General features: G+C 49.6%; 1 protein-coding gene across 2 annotated transcripts in view; it reads right to left on the bottom strand.

Annotated features, from left to right (window-relative positions):
- The window catches only part of OPTN (optineurin), a 198742-nt gene that overhangs the window by 151821 nt on the left and 19410 nt on the right, over positions 1–27511 (bottom strand). For both annotated transcript variants that reach the window (XM_069627795.1, XM_069627794.1), the window contains exon 2: positions 24578–24779. In XM_069627795.1, coding sequence (XP_069483896.1) covers positions 24578–24761 — 184 coding nt within the window. In that variant the 5' untranslated portion in view covers positions 24762–24779. The remainder of the gene's footprint in view (positions 1–24577; positions 24780–27511) is intronic.

Genomic DNA, 27511 nt, shown 5'->3' with positions numbered 1-27511 from the left:
AGTCTGTCCATGCTCAATTGAAAACCTTGAAAATCCCGAAGAAGAGGGTCATTTTGGTTAACTAATGGAATTGACCAATCCGCTGCGCTGCCACTAAGATATGATAGTACAAAGGCTACTTTGGTTTGGTCGTTCGGAAAAGCTCCAGGTCTGCATAAAAAGTGCAAGCGGCATTGGTTCATAAACATGGCAAACTTTTGGTTCCCCAGCAAAACGTTCGGGTGGAGCTAAAGGAATGCTCCCTGGTAGAACCACTTGCACAGGATTGCTCGATGAAACAGGAGTTGGATTCCCCCGGAATCCAGGTAATGGTGTTTGCCCAGCTTGGTTTTGCAGTAATTGTCTAGCAAGATCATCAGTGCGCTCCTTTGACACAATCAGTTCTCTCCTGAGGGCATTAGTCTCTTGGCGCGCGGAGTGCACTTCTGCCCTAAATTCCCCTAACAATAGGGCTAGTTGGTCGGTTTCTGAGGTTTCCATAATGCCCGGGTCGGGATTTGTAGATAGGCTTCGCATTCTGTTACGCTCACCTGGCTCCCACAGGGGCGTCGGTCGGACCCGGACAGCTGCGGTCTCCACCTACGTGATGTGTAGTGCAGCGATGACTGACTGGATCTGTCCTCCTAATCGTGTCTGCTTAACTCGTAGAAATATTCTCCTGCAAGTGGAGAGATGGATTTAGCCACTTGTGGATTCAAGTGATGGCACCCCCACAGACCTCCCCAACTAATCACCTCCGAAATGCCCTCGCAGCAATCTCACCTTATATTCTTGAAAGATGAGCTCTGCATCCTGCGTGGATTTGCAGGGGCGCGTCGATTCCAGTTACTTCACTGGTTTGAAGGCTCGGGAGAGTTCCGGAGAGTATTGACTCTGAGGTTCCTGGTGAGAACCAGTAAGTATTAAGTTCATAGAGTTCAATATGTCCGATGTTCACTCTTGTTCCCCTCTTCCTTTCTTGTCTTGCAGCTGGCTCGTGAAAAGATGCTCTTGTGGCAGCGGGTGGTGCTCAGGTAAGAGTCTGTATTACCCGGCGCTGTCCGGTAAATGTTGCAAGTGGAAAACATGTTGTATAGTCTCTCTTTACAGATGCGGCACGTGAAAATATGGAGAGTCACAAAAGGATGCCTCCGGTGGTAAATCAGGTAAGTCTATGGTGGTAAGAGTTATATTTGTTGGTTCCCTCGGCTCACCTTGTGGTTTTCTTTTGTCTCCTAGGTGCCGAAGTTCGGCGAAGTAATGATGGAGGCAGCGCCGACCCGAAGGATGCTGTGAAGACTGGTGAGTATGGCGTGGCGCTGCAGCTGGACGTGCGGCGCGTGCAGAAATGATGTTCTTTACAGGTCCGGAGACGAGATGGATCCAGAATCAGGTGTGGAATAGAAATAAGTTTGTTTTCTAACCTTGTCCCTTTCTTTCCTCTTTGTTTTAGGAGCTCCGGATTCGAGGCGGGCGTGGCAGAAGACTGGCTGCAGGCTGCAGGCACGGTGAGTGTTACGCTGCTGGATGCAGAATAAAGCGAAGCGTGTGTTGCTGGTCGGGTGTGGTTTAAATAGCCTCAAAAGTAGTCCCAGGTAAGAAGTCCCTAGAACCACACCGGAGTAAAAAATAGTCCCTGTAGAAATATAGTCCCTTTCAGGCTTCATGTTGGATTGGAGTCATTTGCAGCATGGTCTGCCTGAGGTAAGTAATGACCATGAGCCTGGCGCCTTAGGCGCCGGGACTGTTTCTACTATGAGCCTGGCATCTAAGGCACCAGGACTGAACCCAGATAGCCCCTAGCCGGGACTGCTGAGGTTTTACTAAATGTCTAGATGCCTGCGCCCGGGGCTGATGGGCTTGGTCCGGATGCCTGGGGGTAGGCATCATGACAGGAGTCAACATCCTCCCAACAAAAAATAGAGAACAGTCACTAGGACTTTGCGCTCCTGCTTTCACCCACAGCTCCATGGATATGTTTGGACCAGTAGAACCACAGGAAGAAACTACTATTATAACTGCCTGGTCGAAAGAAGTAAACATTTATCATTTAATGTGCATGAACAAATAGGCGTTAATAAATTATTACAAAAACATTACCGTGTTCCAGTTAAAACATATATGTTTACCCGCTTTTAAAGTGATCTCATTGGGAATTGGACTTACATTTTCACCCTCTAAAACAAATCATTTTACTCCCAACTTTTAAAAAAAGGGAGTAAAATATTCCCACTTCAAAATCCTATCTGGAGCACGGAGTGCAGTATCCCGACTATTTACCAGCAGAAAGGATCTTATCTGGAGCACAGAGTGCAGTATCCCTACTGTTTACCAGCAGAAATGATCTGATCTGGAGAACCGAGTGCAGTATCCCTACAATTTACCAGCAGGAAGGATCTTATCTGGAGCACCGAGTGCAGTATCCCTACCATTTACCAGCAGGCATGATCTTATCTGGAGCACTGAGTGCAGTATCCCTACTATTTACCAGCAGGAATGATCTTATCTGGAGGATCTCATCTGGAGCACAGAGTGCAGCATCCCTACTATTTACCAGCAGGAATTATCTTATCTGGAACACCGAGTGCAGTATCCCAACTATTTACCAGCAGCAAGTATCTTATCTGGAGCGCTGAGTGCAGTAGCCCTACTATTTACTAGCAGGAAGGATCTTATCTGGAGCACCGAGTGCAGTAGCCCTACTATTTACCAGAAGGAAGGATCTTATCTGGAGCACCGAGTGTAGTATCCCCACTATTTACCAGCAGGAAGGATCTTATCTGGAACACTGAGTACAGTATCCCTACTATTTACCAGCAGGAATGATCTTATCTGGAGGATCTTATCTGGAGCACTGAGTGCAGTATCCCTACTATTTACCAGCAGGAAGGATCTTATCTGGAGCACCGAGTGTAGTATCCCTACTATTTACCAGCAGGATCTTAACTGGAGCACCGAGTGCAGTATCCCAACTATTTACCAGCAGAAAGTATCTTATCTGGAGCACTGAGTGCAGTATTGCTGCTATTTACCAGCAGGAAGGTGGAGCACTGAGTGCAGTATCCCTACTATTTACCGGCAGGAAGGATCTTATCTGGAGCCCAGAGTGCAGTATCCCCACTATCTATCAGCAGGAAGGATCTTATCTGGAGAACCAATTGCAGTATCCCTACTATTTACCAGCAGGAAGGATCTTATCTGGAAGACCGAGTGCAGTATCCCCACTATTTATCAGCAGGAAGGATCTTATTTGGAGCACCGAGTGCAGTATCCCGACTATTTACCAGCAGAAAGGATCTTATCTGGAGCACAGAGTGCAGTATCCCTACTGTTTACCAGCAGGCATGATCTGATCTGGAGCACTGAGTGCAGTATCCCTACTATTTACCAGCAGGAATGATCTTATCTGGAGGATCTCATCTGGAGCACAGAGTGCAGTATCCCTACTATTTACCAGCAGGAATTATCTTATCTGGAGCACCGAGTGCAGTATCCCAACTATTTACCAGCAGCAAGGATCTTATCTGGAGCGCTGAGTGCAGTAGCCCTACTATTTACCAGCAGGAAGGATCTTACCTGGAGCACCGAGTGCAGTATCCCAACTATTTACCAGCAGGAAGGATCTTATCTGGAGCACTGAGTACAGTATCCCTACTATTTACCAGCAGGAAGGCTCTTATCTGGATCAGTGAGTGCACTATCCCTAATGTTTACCAGCAGGGAGGATCTTATCTGGAGCACCGAGTGCAGTATCCCTACTATTTACCAGCAGGCATGATCTTATCTGGAGCACTGAGTGCACTATCCCTACTATTTACCAGCAGGAATGATCTTATCTGGAGGATCTTATCTGGAGCACTGAGTGCAGTATCCCTACTATTTACCAGCAGGAAGGATCTTATCTGGAGCACCAAGTGTAGTATCCCTACTATTTACCAGCGGGATCTTAACTGGAGCACCGAGTGCAGTATCCCAACTATTTACCAGCAGAAAGTATTTTATCTGGAGCCCAGAGTGCAGTATCCCCACTATCTATCAGCAGGAAGGATCTTATCTGGAGAACCAATTGCAGTATCCCTACTATTTACCAGCAGGAAGGATCTTATCTGGAAGACCGAGTGCAGTATCCCCACTATTTATCAGCAGGAAGGATCTTATTTGGAGCACCGAGTGCAGTATCCCGACTATTTACCAGCAGAAAGGATCTTATCTGGAGCACAGAGTGCAGTATCCCTACTGTTTACCAGCAGGCATGATCTGATCTGGAGCACTGAGTGCAGTATCCCTACTATTTACCAGCAGGAATGATCTTATCTGGAGGATCTCATCTGGAGCACAGAGTGCAGTATCCCTACTATTTACCAGCAGGAATTATCTTATCTGGAGCACCGAGTGCAGTATCCCAACTATTTACCAGCAGCAAGGATCTTATCTGGAGCGCTGAGTGCAGTAGCCCTACTATTTACCAGCAGGAAGGATCTTACCTGGAGCACTGAGTGCAGTATCCCAACTATTTACCAGCAGGAAGGATCTTATCTGGAGCACTGAGTACAGTATCCCTACTATTTACCAGCAGGAAGGCTCTTATCTGGATCAGTGAGTGCACTATCCCTAATGTTTACCAGCAGGGAGGATCTTATCTGGAGCACCGAGTGCAGTATCCCTACTATTTACCAGCAGGCATGATCTTATCTGGAGCACTGAGTGCACTATCCCTACTATTTACCAGCAGGAATGATCTTATCTGGAGGATCTTATCTGGAGCACTGAGTGCAGTATCCCTACTATTTACCAGCAGGAAGGATCTTATCTGGAGCACCAAGTGTAGTATCCCTACTATTTACCAGCGGGATCTTAACTGGAGCACCGAGTGCAGTATCCCAACTATTTACCAGCAGAAAGTATTTTATCTGGAGCACTGAGTGCAGTATTGCTGCTATTGACCAGCAGGAAGGTGGAGCACTGAGTGCAGTATCCCTACTATTTACCAGCAGGAAGGATCTTAACTGGAGCACCGAGTGCAGTATCCCAACTATTTACCAGCAGGAAGGATCTTATCTGGAGCACCGAGTGCAGTATCCCTACCATTTACCAGCAGGAAGGATCTTATCTGGAGCACCGAGTGTAGTATCCCTACTATTTACCAGCGGGATCTTAACTGGAGCACCGAGTGCAGTATCCCAACTATTTACCAGCAGAAAGTATTTTATCTGGAGCACTGAGTGCAGTATTGCTGCTATTTACCAGCAGGAAGGTGGAGCACTGAGTTCAGTATCCCTACTATTTACCGGCAGGAAGGATCTTATCTGGAGCACAGAGTGCAGTATCCCTACTATCTATCAGCAGGAAGGATCTTATCTGGAGAACCGAGTGCAGTATCCCTACTATTTACCAGCAGGAAGGATCTTATCTGGAAGACCGAGTGCAGTATCCCTACCATTTACCAGCAGGAAGGATCTTATCTGGAGCACCGAGTGCAGTAGCCCTACTATTTACCAGCAGGAAGGATCTTATCTGGAGCAACGAGTGCAGGATCCTTACTATTTGCCAGCAGGAAGGATCTTATCTGGAGCACATAGTGTAGTATCCCTACTATTTACCAGCCGGAAGGATCTTATCTGGAGCACTGAGTACAGTATCCCTACTATTGACCAGCAGGAAGGATCTTATCTGGAGCACCGAGTGTAGTATCCCTACTATTTACCAGCGGGATCTTAACTGGAGCACCGAGTGCAGTATCCCAACTATTTACCAGCAGAAAGGATCTTATCTGGAGCACCGAGTGTAGTATCCCCACTATTTACCAGCAGGAAGGATCTTATCTGGAGCACTGAGTACAGTATCCCTACTATTTACCAGCAGGAAGGCTCTTATCTGGATCAGTGAGTGCACTATCCCTAATGTTTACCAGCAGGGAGGATCTTATCTGGAGCACCGAGTGCAGTATCCCTACTATTTACCAGCAGGCATGATCTTATCTGGAAGACCGAGTGCAGTATCCCTACTATTTACCAGCAGGAAGAATCTTATCTGGAGCACTGAGTGCAGTATCCCTACTATTTATCAGCAGGAAGGATCTTATCTGGAGCACTGAGTGCAGAATCCCTACTATTTACCAGCAGGAAGGATCTTATCTGGAGCACCGAGTGCAGTAGCCCTACTATTTACCAGCAGGAAGGATCTTATCTGGAGCAACGAGTGCAGGATCCTTACTATTTGCCAGCAGGAAGGATTTTATCTGGAGCACCGAGTGTAATAGCCCTACTATTTGCCAGCAGGAAGGATCTTATCTGGAGCACATAGTGTAGTATCCCTACTATTTACCAGCTGGAAGGATCTTATCTGGAGCACTGAGTACAGTATCCCTACTATTGACCAGCAGGAAGGATCTTATCTGGAGCACCGAGTGTAGTATCCCTACTATTTACCAGCGGGATCTTAACTGGAGCACCGAGTGCAGTATCCCAACTATTTACCAGCAGAAAGTATCTTATCTGGAGCACTGACTGCAGTATTGCTGCTATTTACCAGCAGGAAGGTGGAGCACTGAGTGCAGTATCCCTACTATTTACCGACAGGAAGGATCTTATCTGGAGAACCGATTGCAGTATCCCTACTATTTACCAGCAGGAAGGATCTTATCTGGAGCACCGAGTGCAGTAGCCCTACTATTTACCAGCAGGAAGGATCTTATCTGGAGCAACGAGTGCAGGATCCTTACTATTTGCCAGCAGGAAGGATTTTATCTGGAGCACCGAGTGTAATAGCCCTACTATTTGCCAGCAGGAAGGATCTTATCTGGAGCACATAGTGTAGTATCCCTACTATTTACCAGCTGGAAGGATCTTATCTGGAGCACTGAGTACAGTATCCCTACTATTGACCAGCAGGAAGGATCTTATCTGGAGCACCGAGTGTAGTATCCCTACTATTTACCAGCGGGATCTTAACTGGAGCACCGAGTGCAGTATCCCAACTATTTACCAGCAGAAAGTATCTTATCTGGAGCACTGACTGCAGTATTGCTGCTATTTACCAGCAGGAAGGTGGAGCACTGAGTGCAGTATCCCTACTATTTACCGACAGGAAGGATCTTATCTGGAGAACCGATTGCAGTATCCCTACTATTTACCAGCAGAAAGGATCTTATCTGGAGCACTGGGTGCAGTATCCCTACTATTTACCAGCAGGAAGGATCTTATCTGGAGCACTGAGTGCAGTATCCCTACTATTTACCAGCAGGAAGGATCTTATCTGGAGCACCGGGTGCAGTATTCTTACTATTTACCAGCAGGAAGGGTCTTATCTGGAGCACCGGGTGCAGTATCCTTACTATTTACCAATAGGAAGATGGAGCACCGGGTGTAGTATCCCTACTATTTACCAGCAGGAAGGGTCTTATCTGGAGCACTGAGTGTAGTATCGCTACTATTTACCAGCAGGAAGGCAGAGCACTGAGTGACGTATCCCTACTATTTACCAGCAGGAAGGATCTTATCTGGAGCACCGAGTGCAGGATCCCTACTATTTACCATCAGGAATGATTTTATCTGGAGCACCGAGTGCAGTATCCCTACTATTTACCAGCAGGAAGGATCTTATCTGGAGCACTGAGTACAGTATCCCTACTATTTACCAGCAGAAAGGCTCTTATCTGGATCAGTGAGTGCACTATCCCTAATGTTTACCAACAGGGAGGATCTTATCTGGAGCACCGAGTGCAGTATCCCTACTATTTACCAGCAGGCATGATCTTATCTGGAGCACTGAGTGCACTATCCCTACTATTTACCAGCAGGAATGATCTTATCTGGAGGATCTTATCTGGAGCACTGAGTGCAGTATCCCTACTATTTACCAGCAGGAAGGATCTTATCTGGAGCACAGAGTGTAGTATCCCTACTATTTACCAGCGGGATCTTAACTGGAGCACCGAGTGCAGTATCCCAACTATTTACCAGCAGAAAGTATTTTATCTGGAGCACTGAGTGCAGTATTGCTGCTATTTACCAGCAGGAAGGTGGAGCACTGAGCTCAGTATCCCTACTATTTACCGGCAGGAAGGATCTTATCTGGAGCACAGAGTGCAGTATCCCTACTATCAGCAGGAAGGATCTTATCTGGAGAACCGAGTGCAGTATCCCTACTATTTACCAGCAGGAAGGATCTTATCTGGAAGACCGAGTGCAGTATCCCTACCATTTACCAGCAGGAAGGATCTTATCTGGAGCACCGAGTGTAGTATCCCCACTATTTACCAGCAGGAAGGATCTTATCTGGAGCACTGAGTACAGTATCCCTACTATTTACCAGCAGGAAGGCTCTTATCTGGATCAGTGAGTGCACTATCCCTAATGTTTACCAGCAGGGAGGATCTTATCTGGAGCACCGAGTGCAGTATCCCTACTATTTACCAGCAGGCATGATCTTATCTGGATGACCGAGTGCAGTATCCCTACTATTTACCAGCAGGAAGGATCTTATCCGGAGCACCGAGTGCAGTATCCCTACTATTTATCAGCAGGAAGGATCTTATCTGGAGCACCGAGTGCAGAATCCCTACTATTTACCAGCAGGAAGGATCTTATCTGGAGCACCGAGTGCAGTAGCCCTACTATTTACCAGCAGAAAAGATCTTATCTGGAGCACCGAGTGTAGTATCCCCACTATTTACCAGCAGGAAGGATCTTATCTGGAGCAACGAGTGCAGGATCCTTACTATTTGCCAGCAGGAAGGATCTTATCTGGAGCACCGAGTGTAGTAGCCCTACTATTTGCCAGCAGGAAGGATCTTATCTGGAGCACATAGTGTAGTATCCCTACTATTTACCAGCCGGAAGGATCTTATCTGGAGCACTGAGTACAGTATCCCTACTATTGACCAGCAGGAAGGATCTTATCTGGAGCACCGAGTGTAGTATCCCTACTATTTACCAGCGGGATCTTAACTGGAGCACCGAGTGCAGTATCCCAACTATTTACCAGCAGAAAGTATCTTATCTGGAGCACTGACTGCAGTATTGCTGCTATTTACCAGCAGGAAGGTGGAGCACGGAGTGCAGTATCCCTACTATTTACAGGCAGGAAGGATCTTATCTGGAGCACAGAGTGCAGTATCCATACTATCTATCAGCAGGAAGGATCTTATCTGGAGAACCGAGTGCAGTATCCCTACTATTTACCAGCAGGAAGGATCTTATCTGGAAGACCGAGTGCAGTATCCCTACCATTTACCAGCAGGAAGGATCTTATCTGGAGCACCGAGTGCAGTATCCCTACTATTTACCAGCAGGAAGGATCTTATCTGGAGCACCGAGTGCAGAATCCCTACTATTTACCAGCAGGAAGGATCTTATCTGGAGCACCGAGTGCAGTAGCCCTACTATTTACCAGCAGGAAGGATCTTATCTGGAGCAACGAGTGCAGGATCCTTACTATTTGCCAGCAGGAAGGATCTTATCTGGAGCACCGAGTGTAGGAGCCCTACTATTTGCCAGCAGGAAGGATCTTATCTGGAGCACATAGTGTAGTATCCCTACTATTTACCAGCCGGAAGGATCTTATCTGGAGCACTGAGTGCAGTAGCCCTACTATTTACCAGCAGGAAGGATCTTATCTGGAGCACCGAGTGTAGTATCCCCACTATTTACCAGCAGGAAGGATCTTATCTGGAGCACCGAGTGCAGTAGCCCTACTATTTACCAGCAGGAAGGATCTTATCTGGAGCACCGAGTGCAGTAGCCCTACTATTTACCAGCAGGAAGGATCTTATCTGGAGCAACGAGTGCAGGATCCTTACTATTTGCCAGCAGGAAGGATCTTATCTGGAGCACTGAGTACAGTATCCCTACTATTTACCAGCAGGAAGGCTCTTATCTGGATCAGTGAGTGCACTATCCCTAACCAGCAGGGAGGATCTTATCTGGAGCACCGAGTGCAGTATCCCTACTATTTACCAGCAGGCATGATCTTATCTGGAAGACCGAGTGTAGTATCCCAACTATTTACCAGCAGAAAGGATCTTATCTGGAGCACCGAGTGCAGAATCCCTACTATTTACCAGCAGGAAGGATCTTATCTGGAGCACCGAGTGCAGTAGCCCTACTATTTACCAGCAGGAAGGATCTTATCTGGAGCACCGAGTGCAGTATCCCTACTATTTACCAGCAGGAAGGATCTTATCTGGAGCACCGAGTGCAGAATCCCTACTATTTACCAGCAGGAAGGATCTTATCTGGAGCAACGAGTGCAGGATCCTTACTATTTGCCAGCAGGAAGGATCTTATCTGGAGCACCGAGTGTAGTAGCCCTACTATTTGCCAGCAGGAAGGATCTTATCTGGAGCACATAGTGTAGTATCCCTACTATTTACCAGCCGGAAGGATCTCATCTGGAGCACTCAGTACAGTATCCCTACTATTGAACAGCAGGAAGGATCTTATCTGGAGCACCGAGTGTAGTATCCCTACTATTTACCAGCGGGATCTTAACTGGAGCACCGAGTGCAGTATCCCCACTATTTACCAGCAGGAAGGATCTTATCTGGAGCACTGAGTACAGTAGTCCTACTATTTACCAGCAGGAACGCTCTTATCTGGATCAGTGAGTGCACTATCCCTAATGTTTACCAGCAGAAAGGATCTTATCTGGAGCACAGAGTGTAGTATCCCCACTATTTACCAGCAGGAAGGATCTTATCTGGAGCACTGAGTACAGTAGTCCTACTATTTACGAGCAGGAAGGCTCTTATCTGGATCAGTGAGTGCACTATCCCTAATGTTTACCAGCAGGGAGGATCTTATCTGGAGCACCGAGTACAGTATCCCTACTATTTACCAGCAGGCATGATCTTATCTGGAAGACAGAGTGCAGTATCCCTACTATTTACCAGCAGGAAGGATCTTAGCTGGAGCACCGAGTGCAGTATCCCTACTATTTACCAGCCGGAAGGATCTCATCTGGAGCACTCAGTACAGTATCCCTACTATTGACCAGCAGGAAGGATCTTATCTGGAGCACCGAGTGTAGTATCCCTACTATTTACCAGCGGGATCTTAACTGGAGCACCGAGTGCAGTATCCCCACTATTTACCAGCAGGAAGGATCTTATCTGGAGCACTGAGTACAGTAGTCCTACTATTTACGCAGGAAGGCTCTTATCTGGATCAGTGAGTGCACTATCCCTAATGTTTACCAGCAGAAAGGATCTTATCTGGAGCATAGAGTGTAGTATCCCCACTATTTACCAGCAGGAAGGATCTTATCTGGAGCACTGAGTACAGTAGTCCTACTATTTACCAGCAGGAAGGCTCTTATCTGGATCAGTGAGTGCACTACCCCTAATGTTTACCAGCAGGGAGGATCTTATCTGGAGCACCGAGTACAGTATCCCTACTATTTACCAGCAGGCATGATCTTATCTGGAAGACAGAGTGCAGTATCCCTACTATTTACCAGCAGGAAGGATCTTATCTGGAGCACCGAGTGCAGTATCCCTACTATTTACCAGCAGGAAGGATCTTATCTGGAGCACCGAGTGCAGAATCCCTAGTATTTACCAGCAGGAAGGATCTTATCTGGAGCACCGAGTGCAGTAGCCCTACTATTTACCAGCAGGAAGGATCTTATCTGGAGCAACGAGTGCAGGATGCTTACTATTTGCCAGCAGGAAGGATCTTATCTGGAGCACCGAGTGTAGTAGCCCTACTATTTGCCAGCAGGAAGGATCTTATCTGGAGCACATAGTGTAGTATCCCTACTATTTACCAGCCGGAAGGATCTTATCTGGAGCAGTGAGTACAGTATCCCTACTATTGACCAGCAGGAAGGATCTTATCTGGAGCACCGAGTGTAGTATCCCTACTATTTACCAGCGGGATCTTAACTGGAGCACCGAGTGCAGTATCCCAACTATTTACCAGCAGAAAGTATCTTATCTGGAGCACTGACTGCAGTATTGCTGCTATTTACCAGGAGGAAGGTGGAGCACTGAGTGCAGTATCCCTACTATTTACCGGCAGGAAGGATCTTATCTGGAGAACCGATTGCAGTATCCCTACTATTTACCAGCAGGAAGGATCTTATCTGGAACACTGAGTGCAGTATCCCTACTATTTACCAGCAGGAAGGATCTTATATGGAGCACTGAGTGCAGTATCCCTACAATTTACCAGCAGGAAGGATCTTATCTGAAGGATCTTATCTGGAACGCCGAGTGCAGTATCCCTACTATTTATCAGCAGGAAGGATCTTATCTGGAGCACCGGGTGCAGTATCCCTACTATTTACCAGCAGAAAGGATCTTATCTGGAGCACCGGGTGCAGTATCCCTACTATTTACCAGCAGGAAGGGTCTTATCTGGAGCACTGAGTGTAGTATTGCTAGTATTTACCAGCAGGAAGGCAGAGCACTGAGTGACGTATCCCTACTATTTACCAGCAGGAAGGATCTTATCTGGAGCACCGAGTGCAGGATCCCTACTATTTACCAGCCGGAAGGATCTTATCTGGAGCACTAAGTGCAGTATCCCTGATCCTATCTGGAGCACCGAGTGCAGTAGCCCTACTATTTACCATCAGGAATGATTTTATCTGGAGCACCGAGTGCAGTATCCCTACTATTTACCAGCAGGAAGGATCTTATCTGGAGCACCGAGTGCAGTATCCCTACTATTTACCAGCAGGAAGGATCTTATCTGGAGCACTGAGTGCAGTATTGCTGCTATTTACCAGCAGGAAGGTGGAGCACGGAGTGCAGTATCCCTACTATTTACCAGCCGGAAGGATCTTATCTGGAGCACTAAGTGCAGTATCCCTGATCCTATCTGGAGCACCGAGTGCAGTAGCCCTACTATTTACCATCAGGAATGATTTTATCTGGAGCACCGAGTGTAGTATCCCTACTATTTACCAGCACGAAGGATCTTATCTGGAGCACCGAGTGCAGTATCCCTACTATTTACCAGCAGGAAGGATCTTATCTGGAGCACTGAGTGCAGTATTGCTGCTATTTACCAGCAGGAAGGTGGAGCACGGAGTGCAGTATCCCTACTATTTACCTGCAGGAAGGATCTTATCTGGAGCACTGAGTGCAGTATTGCTGCTATTTACCAGCAGGAAGGTGGAGCACCGAGTGCAGTATACCTACTATTTACTAGCAGGCATGATCTTATCTGGAGCACTGAGTGCCGTATCCCTACTATTTACCAGCAGGAAGGATTTTATCTGGAGCACTGAGTGTAGTATCCCTACTATTTACCAGCGGGATCTTAACTGGATCACCGAGTGCAGTATCCCAACTATTTACCAGCAGAAAGTATCTTATCTGGAGCACTGAGTGCAGTATTGCTGCTATTTACCAGCAGGAAGGTGGAGCACTGAGTGCAGTATCCCTACTATTTACCAGCAGGAAGGATCTTATCTGGAGCACCGAGTGCAGTAGCCCTACTATTTACAAGCAGGAAGGTTCTTATCTGGAGCACCGAGTGCAGTAGCCCTACTATTTACCAGCAGGAAGGATCTTATCTGGAGCACCGAGCGCAGTAGCCCTACTATTTACCAGCAGGAAGGATCTTATCTGGAGCACCGAGTGCAGTAGCCCTACTATTTGCCAGAAGGAAGGATTTTATCGGGAGCACCGAGTGTAGTATCCCTATTATTTACCAGCAGGAAGGATCTTATCTGGAGCACTGAGTACAGTATCCCTACTATTTACCAGCAGGGAGGATCTTATCTGGAGCACCGAGTGCAGTATCCTTACCATTTACCAGCAGGAAGGATCTTATCTGGAGCACTGAGTACAGTATCCCTACTATTTACCAGCAGGGAGGATCTTATCTGGAGCACCGAGTGCAGTATCCCTACTATTTACCAGCTGGAAGGAACTTATCTGGAGCACTGTGTGCAGTATCCCTACTATTTACCAGCTGGAAGGATCTTATCTGGAGCACCGGGTGCAGTATTCTTACTATTTACCAATAGGAAGATGGAGCACTGAGTGCAGTATCCCTAATATTTACCAGCAGGAAGGCACTTATCTGGAGCACTGTGTGCAGTATCCCTACTATTTACCAGCAGGGAGGATCTTATCTGGAGCACTGAGTACAGTATCCCTACTATTTACCAGCAGGGAGGATCTTATCTGGAGAACCGAGTGCAGTAGCCCTCCTATTTACCAGCAGGAAGTATCTTATCTGGAGCACTGACTGCAGTATTGCTGCTATTTACCAGCAGGAAGGAACTTATCTGGAGCAGGAATTTAGCTCCTTTGTCGAAACCATTTTCAGGGTTACAGAGTCAAGCACACTATTTGTAATTTGTTACTGGGTTATTTGGCCTGGCTCACATGTTACTGCTCCCGGGGATATGGTGAATATCTCTCCTCAGGGATATTGTGCTCTGCATGGTTTGTGCAAGCACTATCCCAGCTTCCCCAGGCTTTCCAGCCTCTCGGCTCTACCAGGACCAGGCACTCAATCTGTCTTTTCAATCTGCCAAGGAGGCTCATCTCCGTTCAGTTGGACAGAAGGTGTAGTCTCTACATGTCTGCTCCCTGCCCAAGAATCTGATGGACCCAGGTAATGCCTTACTCGTCCTTTCTGCTTTCCAGAGGGTTGCTGCTGCCTCTTGCCTCAGACCTCCTGCAGCCCCCTCTGCTCAAAACCTGCTCTGTTTTGGCTTTATACTGGTGCAGCTGCATGCTGTTTGGACCTCTGATTTTATCCTTAGCACCTGCAGCTTTCCAAAGTCCTAAAGTCATGGGCAGCCATCTTTAGGCCAGTCAGAAGTTCTGCCGCCGACACTTAGCTCCGCTCATGCAACCTGTGTGCCTTCATGGCTTCTGTAGTTCCAGAATGCTGGCATCCTCTGAGGTTAAGGTCTTAATTTCTCTGTTCTGATCAACACATGGACCTCAGCTGGGGATTGGGATCCTTGATCGTAGAGGTAATGAATTCTGACAATTCATTAACTTTCCAAGGCTCGATGCAAAAACGCTCGGTATTGGGCTTCCCTGCCACATCACCCAAGTAGAGCTGGTCTGTAGATCCGTGTACTGGCTTCATAGATTTTCAACTAGCCCAGGTCTTCAGATGGCAGGTCTGCACAGATTTGGGGAAACAGTATTAAATGGGAGGGGGTCTCTACGATTGCCACTCAGTACTGCCTCCAGTTCATGTGTGTGGCTTTTCTGGGTGCTGTGGGTCACCTATCTTGGATTGGGAGAAACAGACAGTCGAGTGCACGGCCGGTGTCACACGAGCGGAGGTGGCAGGACCTCTGCTCTCTGTCTTGTTCTTTTTTTATTACATATATGGTGAGCATATTTACATCTTGTCGTATAACAGTGAGCAAATCCTTACTGTGATCCAAGTGTAATACTGTGGATCTGCTCGCATTACGCCAGCAGAGCTCCTCATGTGGATCCACTCGCATTACGCCAGCAGAGCTCCGCATTACGCCAGCAGAGCTCCGCATTACGCCAGCAGAGCTCCTCATGTGGATCCATTACGCCAGCAGAGCTCCTCATGTGGATCCGCTCGCATTACGCCAGCAGAGCTCCTCATGTGGATCCATTACGCCAGCAGAGCTCCTCATGTGGATCCGCTCGCATTACGCCAGCAGAGCTCCTCATGTGGATCCATTACGCCAGCAGAGCTCCTCATGTGGGGATCCGCTCGCATTACGCCAGCAGAGCTCCTCATGTGGGGATCCGCTCGCATTACCCCAGCAGAGCTCCTCATGTGGGGATCCGCTCGCATTACGCCAGCAGAGCTCCTCATGTGGATCCGCTCGCATTACGCCAGCAGAGCTCCTCATATGGATCCGCTTGCATTACGCCAGCAGAGCTCCTCATGTGGGGATCCGCTCGCATTACGCCAGCAGAGCTCCTCATGTGGATCCGCTCGCATTACGCCAGCAGAGCTCCTCATGTGGGGATCCGCTCGCATTACGCCAGCAGAGCTCCTCATGTGGGGATCCGCTCGCATTACTCCAGCAGAGCTCCTCATGTCTGCTCGCATTACGCCAGCAGAGCTCCTCATGTGGGGATCCGCTCGCATTACGCCAGCAGAGCTCCTCATGTGGATCCGCTCGCATTACTCCAGCAGAGCTCCTCATGTGGGGATCCGCTCGCATTACGCCAGCAGAGCTCCTCATGTGGGGATCCGCTCGCATTACTCCAGCAGAGCTCCTCATGTCTGCTCGCATTACGCCAGCAGAGCTCCTCATGTGGATCCGCTCGCATTACGCCAGCAGAGCTCCTCATGTGGGGATCCGCTCGCATTACTCCAGCAGAGCTCCTCATGTGGATCCGCTCGCATTACGCCAGCAGAGCTCCTCATGTGGGGATCCGCTCGCATTACGCCGGCAGAGCTCCTCATGTGGATCTGCTCGCATTACGCCAGCAGAGCTCCTCATGTGGATCCGCTCGCATTACGCCAGCAGAGCTCCTCATGTGGATCCATTACGCCAGCAGAGCTCCTCATGTGGATCCGCTCGCATTACCCCAGCAGAGCTCCTCATGTGGGGATCCGCTCACATTACCCCAGCAGAGCTCCTCATGTGGGGATCCGCTCGCATTACCCCAGCAGAGCTCCTCATGTGGGGATCCGCTCGCATTACGCCAGCAGAGCTCCTCATGTGGATCCGCTCGCATTACGCCAGCAGAGCTCGCTTGCATTACCCCAGCAGAGCTCCTCATGTGGATCCGCTCGCATTACGCCAGCAGAGCTCCTCATGTGGATCCGCTCGCATTACGCCAGCAGAGCTCCTCATGTGGGGATCCGCTCGCATTACGCCAGCAGAGCTCCTCATGTGGATCCGCTCGCATTACGCCAGCAGAGCTCCTCATGTGGATCCGCTTGCATTACGCCAGCAGAGCTCCTCATGTGGATCCGCTCGCATTACGCCAGCAGAGCTCCTCATGTGGGGATCCGCTCGCATTACTCCAGCAGAGCTCCTCATGTCTGCTCGCATTACGCCAGCAGAGCTCCTCATGTGGATCCGCTTGCATTACGCCAGCAGAGCTCCTCATGTGGATCCGCTCGCATTACCCCAGCAGAGCTCCTCATGTGGGGATCCGCTCGCATTACCCCAGCAGAGCTCCTCATGTGGGGATCCGCTCGCATTACCCCAGCAGAGCTCCTCATGTGGGGATCCGCTCGCATTACGCCAGCAGAGCTCCTCATGTGGATCCGCTCGCATTACCCCAGCAGAGCTCCTCATGTGGGGATCCGCTCGCATTACCCCAGCAGAGCTCCTCATGTGGGGATCCGCTCGCATTACCCCAGCAGAGCTCCTCATGTGGGGATCCGCTCGCATTACCCCAGCAGAGCTCCTCATGTGGATCCGCTCGCATTACGCCAGCAGAGCTCCTCATGTGGATCCCCTCGCATTACCCCAGCAGAGCTCCTCATGTGGGGATCCGCTCGCATTACCCCAGCAGAGCTCCTCATGTGGGGATCCGCTCGCATTACCCCAGCAGAGCTCCTCATGTGGGGATCCGCTCGCATTACCCCAGCAGAGCTCCTCATGTGGATCCGCTCGCATTACGCCAGCAGAGCTCCTCATGTGGATCCGCTCGCATTACCCCAGCAGAGCTCCTCATGTGGGGATCCGCTCGCATTACTCCAGCAGAGCTCCTCATGTGGATCCCCTCGCATTACCCCAGCAGAGCTCCTCATGTGGATCCGCTCGCATTACGCCAGCAGAGCTCCTCATGTGGGGATCCGCTCGCATTACTCCAGCAGAGCTCCTCATGTGGATCCGCTCGCATTACGCCAGCAAAGCTCCTCATGTGGATCCGCTCGCATTACGCCAGCAGAGCTCCTCATGTGGGGATCCGCTCGCATTACCCCAGCAGAGCTCCTCATGTGGGGATCCGCTCGCATTACTCCAGCAGAGCTCCTCATGTGGATCCGCTCGCATTACCCCAACAGAGCTCCTCATGTGGATCCGCTCGCATTACGCCAGCAGAGCTCCTCATGTGGGGATCCGCTCGCATTACTCCAGCAGAGCTCCTCATGTGGATCCGCTCGCATTACGCCGGCAGAGCTCCTCATGTGGATCCGCTCGCATTACGCCAGCAGAGCTCCTCATGTGGATCCGCTCGCATTACCCCAGCAGAGCTCCTCATGTGGGGATCCGCTCGCATTACTCCAGCAGAGCTCCTCATGTGGATCCCCTCGCATTACCCCAGCAGAGCTCCTCATGTGGATCCGCTCGCATTACGCCAGCAGAGCTCCTCATGTGGGGATCCGCTCGCATTACTCCAGCAGAGCTCCTCATGTGGATCCGCTCGCATTACGCCAGCAGAGCTCCTCATGTGGATCCGCTCGCATTACGCCAGCAGAGCTCCTCATGTGGGGATCCGCTCGCATTACGCCAGCAGAGCTCCTCATGTGGATCCGCTTGCATTACGCCGGCAGAGCTCCTCATGTGGATCCGCTCGCATTACCCCAGCAGAGCTCCTCATGTGGGGATCCGCTCGCATTACTCCAGCAGAGCTCCTCATGTGGATCCGCTCGCATTACGCCGGCAGAGCTCCTCATGTGGATCCGCTCGCATTACGCCAGCAGAGCTCCTCATGTGGATCCGCTCGCATTACCCCAGCAGAGCTCCTCATGTGGGGATCCGCTCGCATTACTCCAGCAGAGCTCCTCATGTGGATCCCCTCGCATTACCCCAGCAGAGCTCCTCATGTGGATCCGCTCGCATTACCCCAGCAGAGCTCCTCATGTGGATCCCCTCGCATTACCCCAGCAGAGCTCCTCATGTGGATCCGCTCGCATTACCCCAGCAGAGCTCCTCATGTGGGGATCCGCTCGCATTACTCCAGCAGAGCTCGTCATGTGGATCCCCTCGCATTACCCCAGCAGAGCTCCTCATGTGGATCCGCTCGCACTACGCCAGCAGAGCTCCTCATGTGGGGATCCGCTCGCATTACTCCAGCAGAGCTCCTCATGTGGATCCGCTCGCATTACGCCGGCAGAGCTCCTCATGTGGATCCGCTCGCATTACTCCAGCAGAGCTCCTCATGTGGATCCGCTCGCATTACGCCGGCAGAGCCCCTCATGTGGATCCGCTCGCATTACCCCGGCAGAGCTCCTCATGTGGATCCGCTCGCATTACGCCAGCAGAGCTCCGCATTACGCCAGCAGAGCTCCTCATGTGGATCCGCTCGCATTACGCCAGCAGAGCCCCTCATGTGGATCCGCTCGCATTACCCCGGCAGAGCTCCTCATGTGGATCCGCTCGCATTACTCCAGCAGAGCTCCTCATGTGGATCCGCTCGCATTACGCCGGCAGAGCTCCTCATGTGGATCCGCTCGCATTACTCCAGCAGAGCTCCTCATGTGGATCCGCTCGCATTACGCCGGCAGAGCCCCTCATGTGGATCCGCTCGCATTACGCCAGCAGAGCTCCGCATTACGCCAGCAGAGCTCCTCATGTGGATCCGCTCGCATTACGCCAGCAGAGCCCCTCATGTGGATCCGCTCGCATTACCCCGGCAGAGCTCCTCATGTGGATCTACTCGCATTACGCCAGCAGAGCTCCTCATGTGGATCCGCTCGCATTACGCCGGCAGAGCCCCTCATGTGGATCCGCTCGCATTACCCCGGCAGAGCTCCTCATGTGGATCCGCTCGCATTACGCCAGCAGAGCTCCGCATTACGCCAGCAGAGCTCCTCATGTGGATCCGCTCGCATTACGCCAGCAGAGCCCCTCATGTGGATCCGCTCGCATTACCCCGGCAGAGCTCCTCATGTGGATCCGCTCGCATTACTCCAGCAGAGCTCCTCATGTGGATCCGCTCGCATTACGCCGGCAGAGCTCCTCATGTGGATCCGCTCGCATTACTCCAGCAGAGCTCCTCATGTGGATCCGCTCGCATTACGCCGGCAGAGCCCCTCATGTGGATCCGCTCGCATTACGCCAGCAGAGCTCCGCATTACGCCAGCAGAGCTCCTCATGTGGATCCGCTCGCATTACGCCAGCAGAGCCCCTCATGTGGATCCGCTCGCATTACTCCAGCAGAGCTCCTCATGTGGGGATCCGCTCGCATTACTCCAGCAGAGCTCCTCATGTGGATCCGCTCGCATTACCCCAGCAGAGCTCCTCATGTGGGGATCCGCTCGCATTACTCCAGCAGAGCTCCTCATGTGGATCCGCTCGCATTACGCCAGCAGAGCTCCTCATGTGGATCCGCTCGCATTACTCCAGCGGAGCTCCTCATGTGGATCCACTCGCATTACGCCAGCAGAGCTCCTCATGTCTGCTCGCATTACGCCAGCAGAGCTCCTCATGTGGATCCGCTCGCATTACTCCAGCAGAGCTCCTCATGTGGATCTGCTCGCATTACTCCAGCAGAGCTCCTCATGTGGATCCGCTCGCATTACTCCAGCAGAGCTCCTCATGTGGATCTGCTCGCATTACTCCAGCAGAGCTCCTTATGTGGATCCGCTTGCATTACGCCAGCAGAGCTCCTCATGTGGATCCGCTCGCATTACCCCAGCAGAGCTCCTCATGTGGATCCCCTCGCATTACGCCAGCAGAGCTCCGCATTACGCCAGCAGAGCTCCGCATTACGCCAGCAGAGCTCCGCATTACGCCGGCAGAGCTCCTCATGTGGATCTGCTCGCATTACGCCAGCAGAGCCCCTCATGTGGATCCGCTCGCATTACCCCAGCAGAGCTCCTCATGTGGGGATCCGCTCGCATTACGCCAGCAGAGCTCCTCATGTGGGGATCCGCTCGCATTACTCCAGCAGAGCTCCTCATGTGGATCCGCTCGCATTACCCCAGCAGAGCTCCTCATGTGGATCCCCTCGCATTACTCCAGCAGAGCTCCTCATGTGGATCCGCTTGCATTACGCCAGCAGAGCTCCTCATGTGGATCCCCTCGCATTACCCCAGCAGAGCTCCTCATGTGGATCCGCTTGCATTACGCCAGCAGAGCTCCTCATGTGGATCCCCTCGCATTACCCCAGCAGAGCTCCTCATGTGGATCCCCTCGCATTACTCCAGCAGAGCTCCTCATGTGGGGATCCGCTCGCATTACTCCAGCAGAGCTCCTCATGTGGATCCGCTCGCATTACCCCAGCAGAGCTCCTCATGTGGATCCCCTCGTATTACTCCAGCAGAGCTCCTCATGTGGATCCGCTTGCATTACGCCAGCAGAGCTCCTCATGTGGATCCCCTCGCATTACCCCAGCAGAGCTCCTCATGTGGATCCGCTCGCATTACGCCAGCAGAGCTCCTCATGTCTGCTCGCATTACGCCAGCAGAGCTCCTCATGTCTGCTCGCATTACGCCAGCAGAGCTCCGCATTACGCCAGCAGAGCTCCGCATTACGCCGGCAGAGCTCCTCATGTGGATCTGCTCGCATTACGCCAGCAGAGCCCCTCATGTGGATCCGCTCGCATTACCCCAGCAGAGCTCCTCATGTCTGCTCGCATTACGCCAGCAGAGCTCCTCATGTCTGCTCGCATTACGCCAGCAGAGCTCCTCATGTCTGCTCGCATTACGCCAGCAGAGCTCCTCATGTGGATCCGCTCGCATTACTCCAGCAGAGCTCCTCATGTGGATCCGCTCGCATTACGCCAGCAGAGCTCCTCATGTCTGCTCGCATTACTCAAGCAGAGCTCCTCATGTGGATCCGCTCGCATTACTCCAGCAGAGCTCCTCATGTGGATCCGCTCGCATTACGCCAGCAGAGCTCCTCATGTGGATCCGCTCGCATTACGCCAGCAGAGCTCCTCATGTCTGCTCGCATTACGCCAGCAGAGCTCCTCATGTCTGCTCGCATTACTCCAGCAGAGCTCCTCATGTGGATCCGCTCGCATTACTCCAGCAGAGCTCCTCATGTGGATCCGCTCGCATTACGCCAGCAGAGCTCCTCATGTCTGCTCGCATTACTCCAGCAGAGCTCCTCATGTGGATCCGCTCGCATTACTCCAGCAGAGCTCCTCATGTGGGGATCCGCTCGCATTACCCCAGCAGAGCTCCTCATGTCTGCTCGCATTACGCCAGCAGAGCTCCTCATGTCTGCTCGCATTACGCCAGCAGAGCTCCTCATGTCTGCTCGCATTACGCCAGCAGAGCTCCTCATGTGGATCCGCTCGCATTACTCCAGCAGAGCTCCTCATGTGGATCCGCTCGCATTACTCCAGCAGAGCTCCTCATGTGGATCCGCTCGCATTACTCCAGCAGAGCTCCTCATGTGGATCCGCTCGCATTACTCCAGCAGAGCTCCTCATGTGGATCCGCTCGCATTACTCCAGCAGAGCTCCTCATGTGGATCCGCTCGCATTACGCCAGCAGAGCTCCTCATGTGGATCCATTACGCCAGCAGAGCTCCTCATGTCTGCTCGCATTACTCCAGCAGAGCTCCTCATGTCTGCTCGCATTACGCCAGCAGAGCTCCTCATGTCTGCTCGCATTACGCCAGCAGAGCTCCGCATTACGCCAGCAGAGCTCCGCATTACGCCAGCAGAGCTCCGCATTACGCCAGCAGAGCTCCGCATTACGCCAGCAGAGCTCCTCATGTGGATCTACTCACACCTAAATATCGGGACTCGCCCTAAATATCAGGCGGAATACATTGCAACAGTAGACAAACTCAGTGAATTTAACCAACACAGATATATAAATTAGGTAATATATAGCTTCCATCATTTTAAAACAGTGGAAGAGAAGTCATAGAACTAATTAGTAAATACAGAAAGGTGTCCGGCGACAACATTTTAAGTACAACAAAAGTTTGGATGCATCAAAAGCATCTGAGAAAATGCTGCCATTAATCTACATTCAAGACAAGACGACATCCTAACATCTTAGCTACTTATAACATTGCAATATTGGGAGGCTGTTGTAATCAATGGGTCAGCACACGGTCTTTATCATGGTTAGACAATCCTGCTATATCTGTACCAACATTCAGCATAAACGCTCAGTTAATGCCTGTGCCAACATTACAGCAGGAACATGCTCACTCCAAAGATGCTCAGTTAATGCCTGTGCCAACATTACAGCAGGAACATGCTCACTCCAGAGATGCTCAGTTAATGCCTGTGCCAACATTACAGCAGGAAAAGGCTCACTCCAAAGATGCTCAGCTAATGCCTGTGCAAACATTACAGCAGGAACATGCTCACTCCAAAGATGCTCAGTTAATGCCTGTGCCAACATTACAGCAGGAAAAGGCTCACTCCAAAGATGCTCAGTTAATGCCTGTGTTAACATTACAGCAGGAACATGCTCACTCCAAAGATGCTCAGTTAATGCCTGTGTTAACATTACAGCAGGAAAATGCTCACTCCAAAGTGCAGAGAACCTTTTTTTTTGGTAACACCCATTATAGGCGTCCTCGCTGGGCTGTAATGTCACATTCATACGAAACAAAAATAAAAGCTAAACCTAAAAATGAGGACAACATTATAAGCAACTAGCTTACACACCCAGGATTTCATTTTCTCAGAGGTACTATTTGTTAGAAATATCTTAAGGTAGCTTTATGCTTTTTGGAAAGGCTCCATAAGAAAGGTGAAAAGAAAAATGAACTCCATTTTTCGATTATTTACTATGTTAAAAATGTTTCCTTATATAGCCTAAACAACACCATTGTGTTGTTCTTCTTAAAAACTGATCCTGAAACGTATAACTGTACATGAGAACAACATGGAGATTCGTGACCAGCAGGACGGGTGACATGATGGCCACGGTGCAAACTATGGACGTAAAATTTAATATCACCCAAATACATATTCATTGTAAGGCTTGTTTATAAACAAAAAATGTCGTTTTTCCAGTTGGAGCAAAGCTATACAACGGATTGGGGGAGCCCACTCTAGAACATGCAACATATAACTGCCCGTAGGAGAAACATGGAGATTCCAAGTTGATACCAGTGCACTTGATTGCCTGGCCCTGTGCCTTGTTGATCGTGATACCGAATGCCAGCCTGACCGGGAACTGTAGGCGCTTGAAACTGAACGGCATGTCTGTCGGAATGACTGGAATGCGGGGGATGAATAGTACATCTACTTTCCCCGTCCCGGTCAACACTGTAGCTTCAACTGCGTTGGGAAGCAATTGTTTAACGCACAGCCTTGTGCTATTATACAGTCTGGTGGATCATTAACATGTTTTTGGCTGGATATGTAGACCAAGAATTATGGTGGGGTGACCCAAAGGAAGTTGTGTAGGGCTAGATCAAGGAAAGCAGAGAGCACCCATCTCTCAAAACACAAGGATCAATACACTTTTGGTGATAGTTCACTTTTAGCGAAACTAAAGGTGCAAGAGTCATAACTAGTGCACCCCCCCACTGGGAGTTTGAGCAGCCCGCTAGCCAGGAAACCTGTGGAGATGAATGCGGGTCACAGGCCCCTAGGGACTGGGTCCTAGGGACTCAAGTGTGGCAGCTCCACTTGCGAGATCTAGGGAAGGCTGAAGGATTCAAAGATGACAAAAAATAAACACTTTCACCAAGCAATGAAAAAACCTCTACTTTTCCAAAAATCCTCATCTGTAACATTAGAATCCAGTAACTTGCCCACCCGGAGACAGATCAAGGACATTAAACACATGAACGCGTTCACCTTTTAGGTCATAGTTTTCGGTGATGAGCTCTTGCATCTGCTGCAGCATTTCTTCGGGGTTCACTGTGCCAAACGCTGCAGAGTTCACATTGGGTGCCCCGTTGGCCATTTTACCAACAAGAGGCTTCCCATTTTCAGCGGACACCCCGTTTTCAGCAGGATGGTGGACCGGCTGGGTCGACATCTCAGCAAATACTTCGCTCTGACAAAAAGAAGAATTTCGTGTTTTCCTGGGGACACACATTTTAAGCATGCACAGCCAAAAGGAACTAGGAAGAAATGGATCTAAACATTACTTCAACGTTGAATATTTTGACTTGGTTTATCAGATGTAAAGATTTTTTTAATTTCAATGGAATTTTTTTAATTCATCCGACTTACCATTCCCGACTTGACCAAAGTTCTCTTTTTAAAGGATTCAAATTCAACAGTATAATATGTGCCCTACATTAATGATATTACAGAAGCGCCCAGGTGTGGACCTCAATCACAGTGTTTTTTTGGGGAGGGCATTGCAATTTTTAAAAAAACAAAGAAAAAACAAACTTCATAAAAGGCGTCTGTATGGGGTTCATTCATTTTCCAAGGTCTTCCAGTGCAGGAATATGTGGTGGAAAGTACTGCGGGGTAGGCTGTGCAAGGGAGGCGAGGAGAGACCTCTCATTAGCAAACACCTCTAAACACGGCGCGTCTGATGTGGAGCAGGTGGTCCACCTCAGGGACCTTTCTGCTGCTCAGTTCATTGAGGCGAACACGAGGTGTGGCCATGGAGGAGCACAGGGCAACTCTGGGGGGCAGGGGAAGCCACCCGCTCAGTGATGGAACTCCTGGCTGTGCTATAGGAGGCGTCCCCAGAAACCACCAGCCTCCTCCACGCCACCCTCCGGTAAACCTCAAAACATGAAAATCCTCCCTTTAGAGACACCCATTATAGGTGACATATAAGAAATGACTCGAGGTCCCTCATTGCAGAATCCTTATTAGCGTAGCGTGGCACAGGTCACCCTGTACAACTAAAGCATGAGCATATGACACCCAATTGGAGAGTGATGGCAGTGAACACCTCAACCCTTCAGTGTATTGTTCGCAAGCACACACAAGTAGAGGCATATGTGATTGACATGCATCAGGAAAGATGGAAGGTTCAGATATGGATTGCAGTCCCCCACTAAAACGGGGGAGAGAGTGGAAGACCCACACATACCATGTTAACAAGGAATACCAATTGCCACCATGACCGTTCTGCCCGACTCTTAGATGGCGGCTGGCACATTTAGGTTCATGAAACCTAAACCACTAGAAAACGCAACCAACCTGGAGATTTAACTAGAATTTGCACAAGTAGGACGAGAAACAGTAAGAAGAAAATGGGACTGAGAACGAAGTGGACGTGATGGAACATAACATAAGAGAACTATGGATGGGCAAGACTGTGAAGATATTTGAAAACCAGACAAAGAAAATTAAACAACAGCCGTGACTTAAGGGGAGCCACTGGAGAGAGACAAGAGTCGGGGCAGTAGAATCGCGGGAGGATAAAGAGACATGAAGGCGAACAGCTGAGTTATAGATAGAAAGAAGAGGAGAGAGATAAACCACAGGAAGACGCAGTAGATTATAAGAACAGTAAAAGAGTTGGGAGAAAATTAGAGAAGAAACAAGAATGTTCGTAGCAGAGAAGGAAAGAAATGGTCTGGCCTTCCGAATATTGAAAAGCTGGTACCAACAGGAGTGGGAGAGAGCAGAATTATGAGGAGAGAAAGAAAGAGGTGAGTCGAGAATGACTCCAAGATTCCGGGCAGAAAGAGAAATTGGAAGAAAAGAAGGAGGAATGGAAAATGGAGGGGGAGGCAAAGGAGGAAGCAGAGAAGGAAAGAACTGCCGTCTTGGAGGGATTTAGATGAAGAAGGTCAACTGTCATCCAAGACTGAATTGCAAGAAGACAAGAGGTAAGGGTACAGTATATGGAAGAAGAGAGAGGAAAAACAAAGAAAAGGCTGTGTATCGTCAGCGTAGAAATGATGGAAAGACTAATAGAAGAAATAAGAGGCAAGAGTGATCGTGTAGAGAGAAAGGTTGGGAACCCAAGTCCAAGCTCTGAGGAACCCTATACTGGGGAGTGAGAGTAGAGAAGGTAACACCAGCCCAGGACATAGTATGTGCGATTAGTAAGGCAATAGCAAAACCATTCTAGGACAGAATCACTGAAACCTAGAACAAAAAGAGAGTGAAGAAGAAGTTTGTTTGTTTAATTATTTATATGGCGCGCCATACCCTGGGGCATCAGGGAGCAAACAGACAAGGATATGCTCAATTTAGTTACAAGTGCATGAAAGTAAGAACCAAATACATAGATATGCTGAGCTTGGTTACAGATATGCTCAGCTAGTTGCAAGTACATGAAAGTAGGAAAACAAATACAGACAACAACAATGTTACAGTAGGCAGGTATGTACAAGGAAAGGTCAAGGAACAAGGAGAACAGGGTACATGTTTCCTGCATAGTCATAGGATAGTAATATACAGTTATGTACAGTGTGACATATCAGGTCATGCAGGTTAGAGTAGTTAGCTGTCATTGGCTCTCAGTCACCTAGTTAGGTTCTGTCTGAAGTTGGCGAAAGGCTGAGGTTCTCTGATGTCATGGGGGAGGGAGTTTCATAACTGCGCAGCCTTGACAGGGAAGCTATTTCCTCCCATAGTGGAGAGTTTGAAGCGCGGAACTTGGAGGCAGTTTGCGTTTGCTGTTCTAATTGGTCTGGAAGAGGTTCTTTTGCATAATCTGTCCATGAGGTATGGAGGAGCTTTATCATTGAGGCATTTGTGGGTAAGGGAGGCGATCTTGAGTTGGATTTTATCAGCGGTGGAAAGCCATTTGTATTCTCTTCTCATAGAGGATATATGCTCATTTCTGTTAATCTTGAGTGCTGCTCT

Source organism: Ambystoma mexicanum, chromosome 12 (genome assembly GCF_040938575.1).
Source record: "Ambystoma mexicanum isolate Mex_15411 chromosome 12, UKY_AmexF1_1, whole genome shotgun sequence".
NCBI classification, from domain to species: Eukaryota; Metazoa; Chordata; class Amphibia; order Caudata; family Ambystomatidae; genus Ambystoma; species Ambystoma mexicanum.
This window is presented reverse-complemented; position numbering and strand designations above follow the sequence as displayed.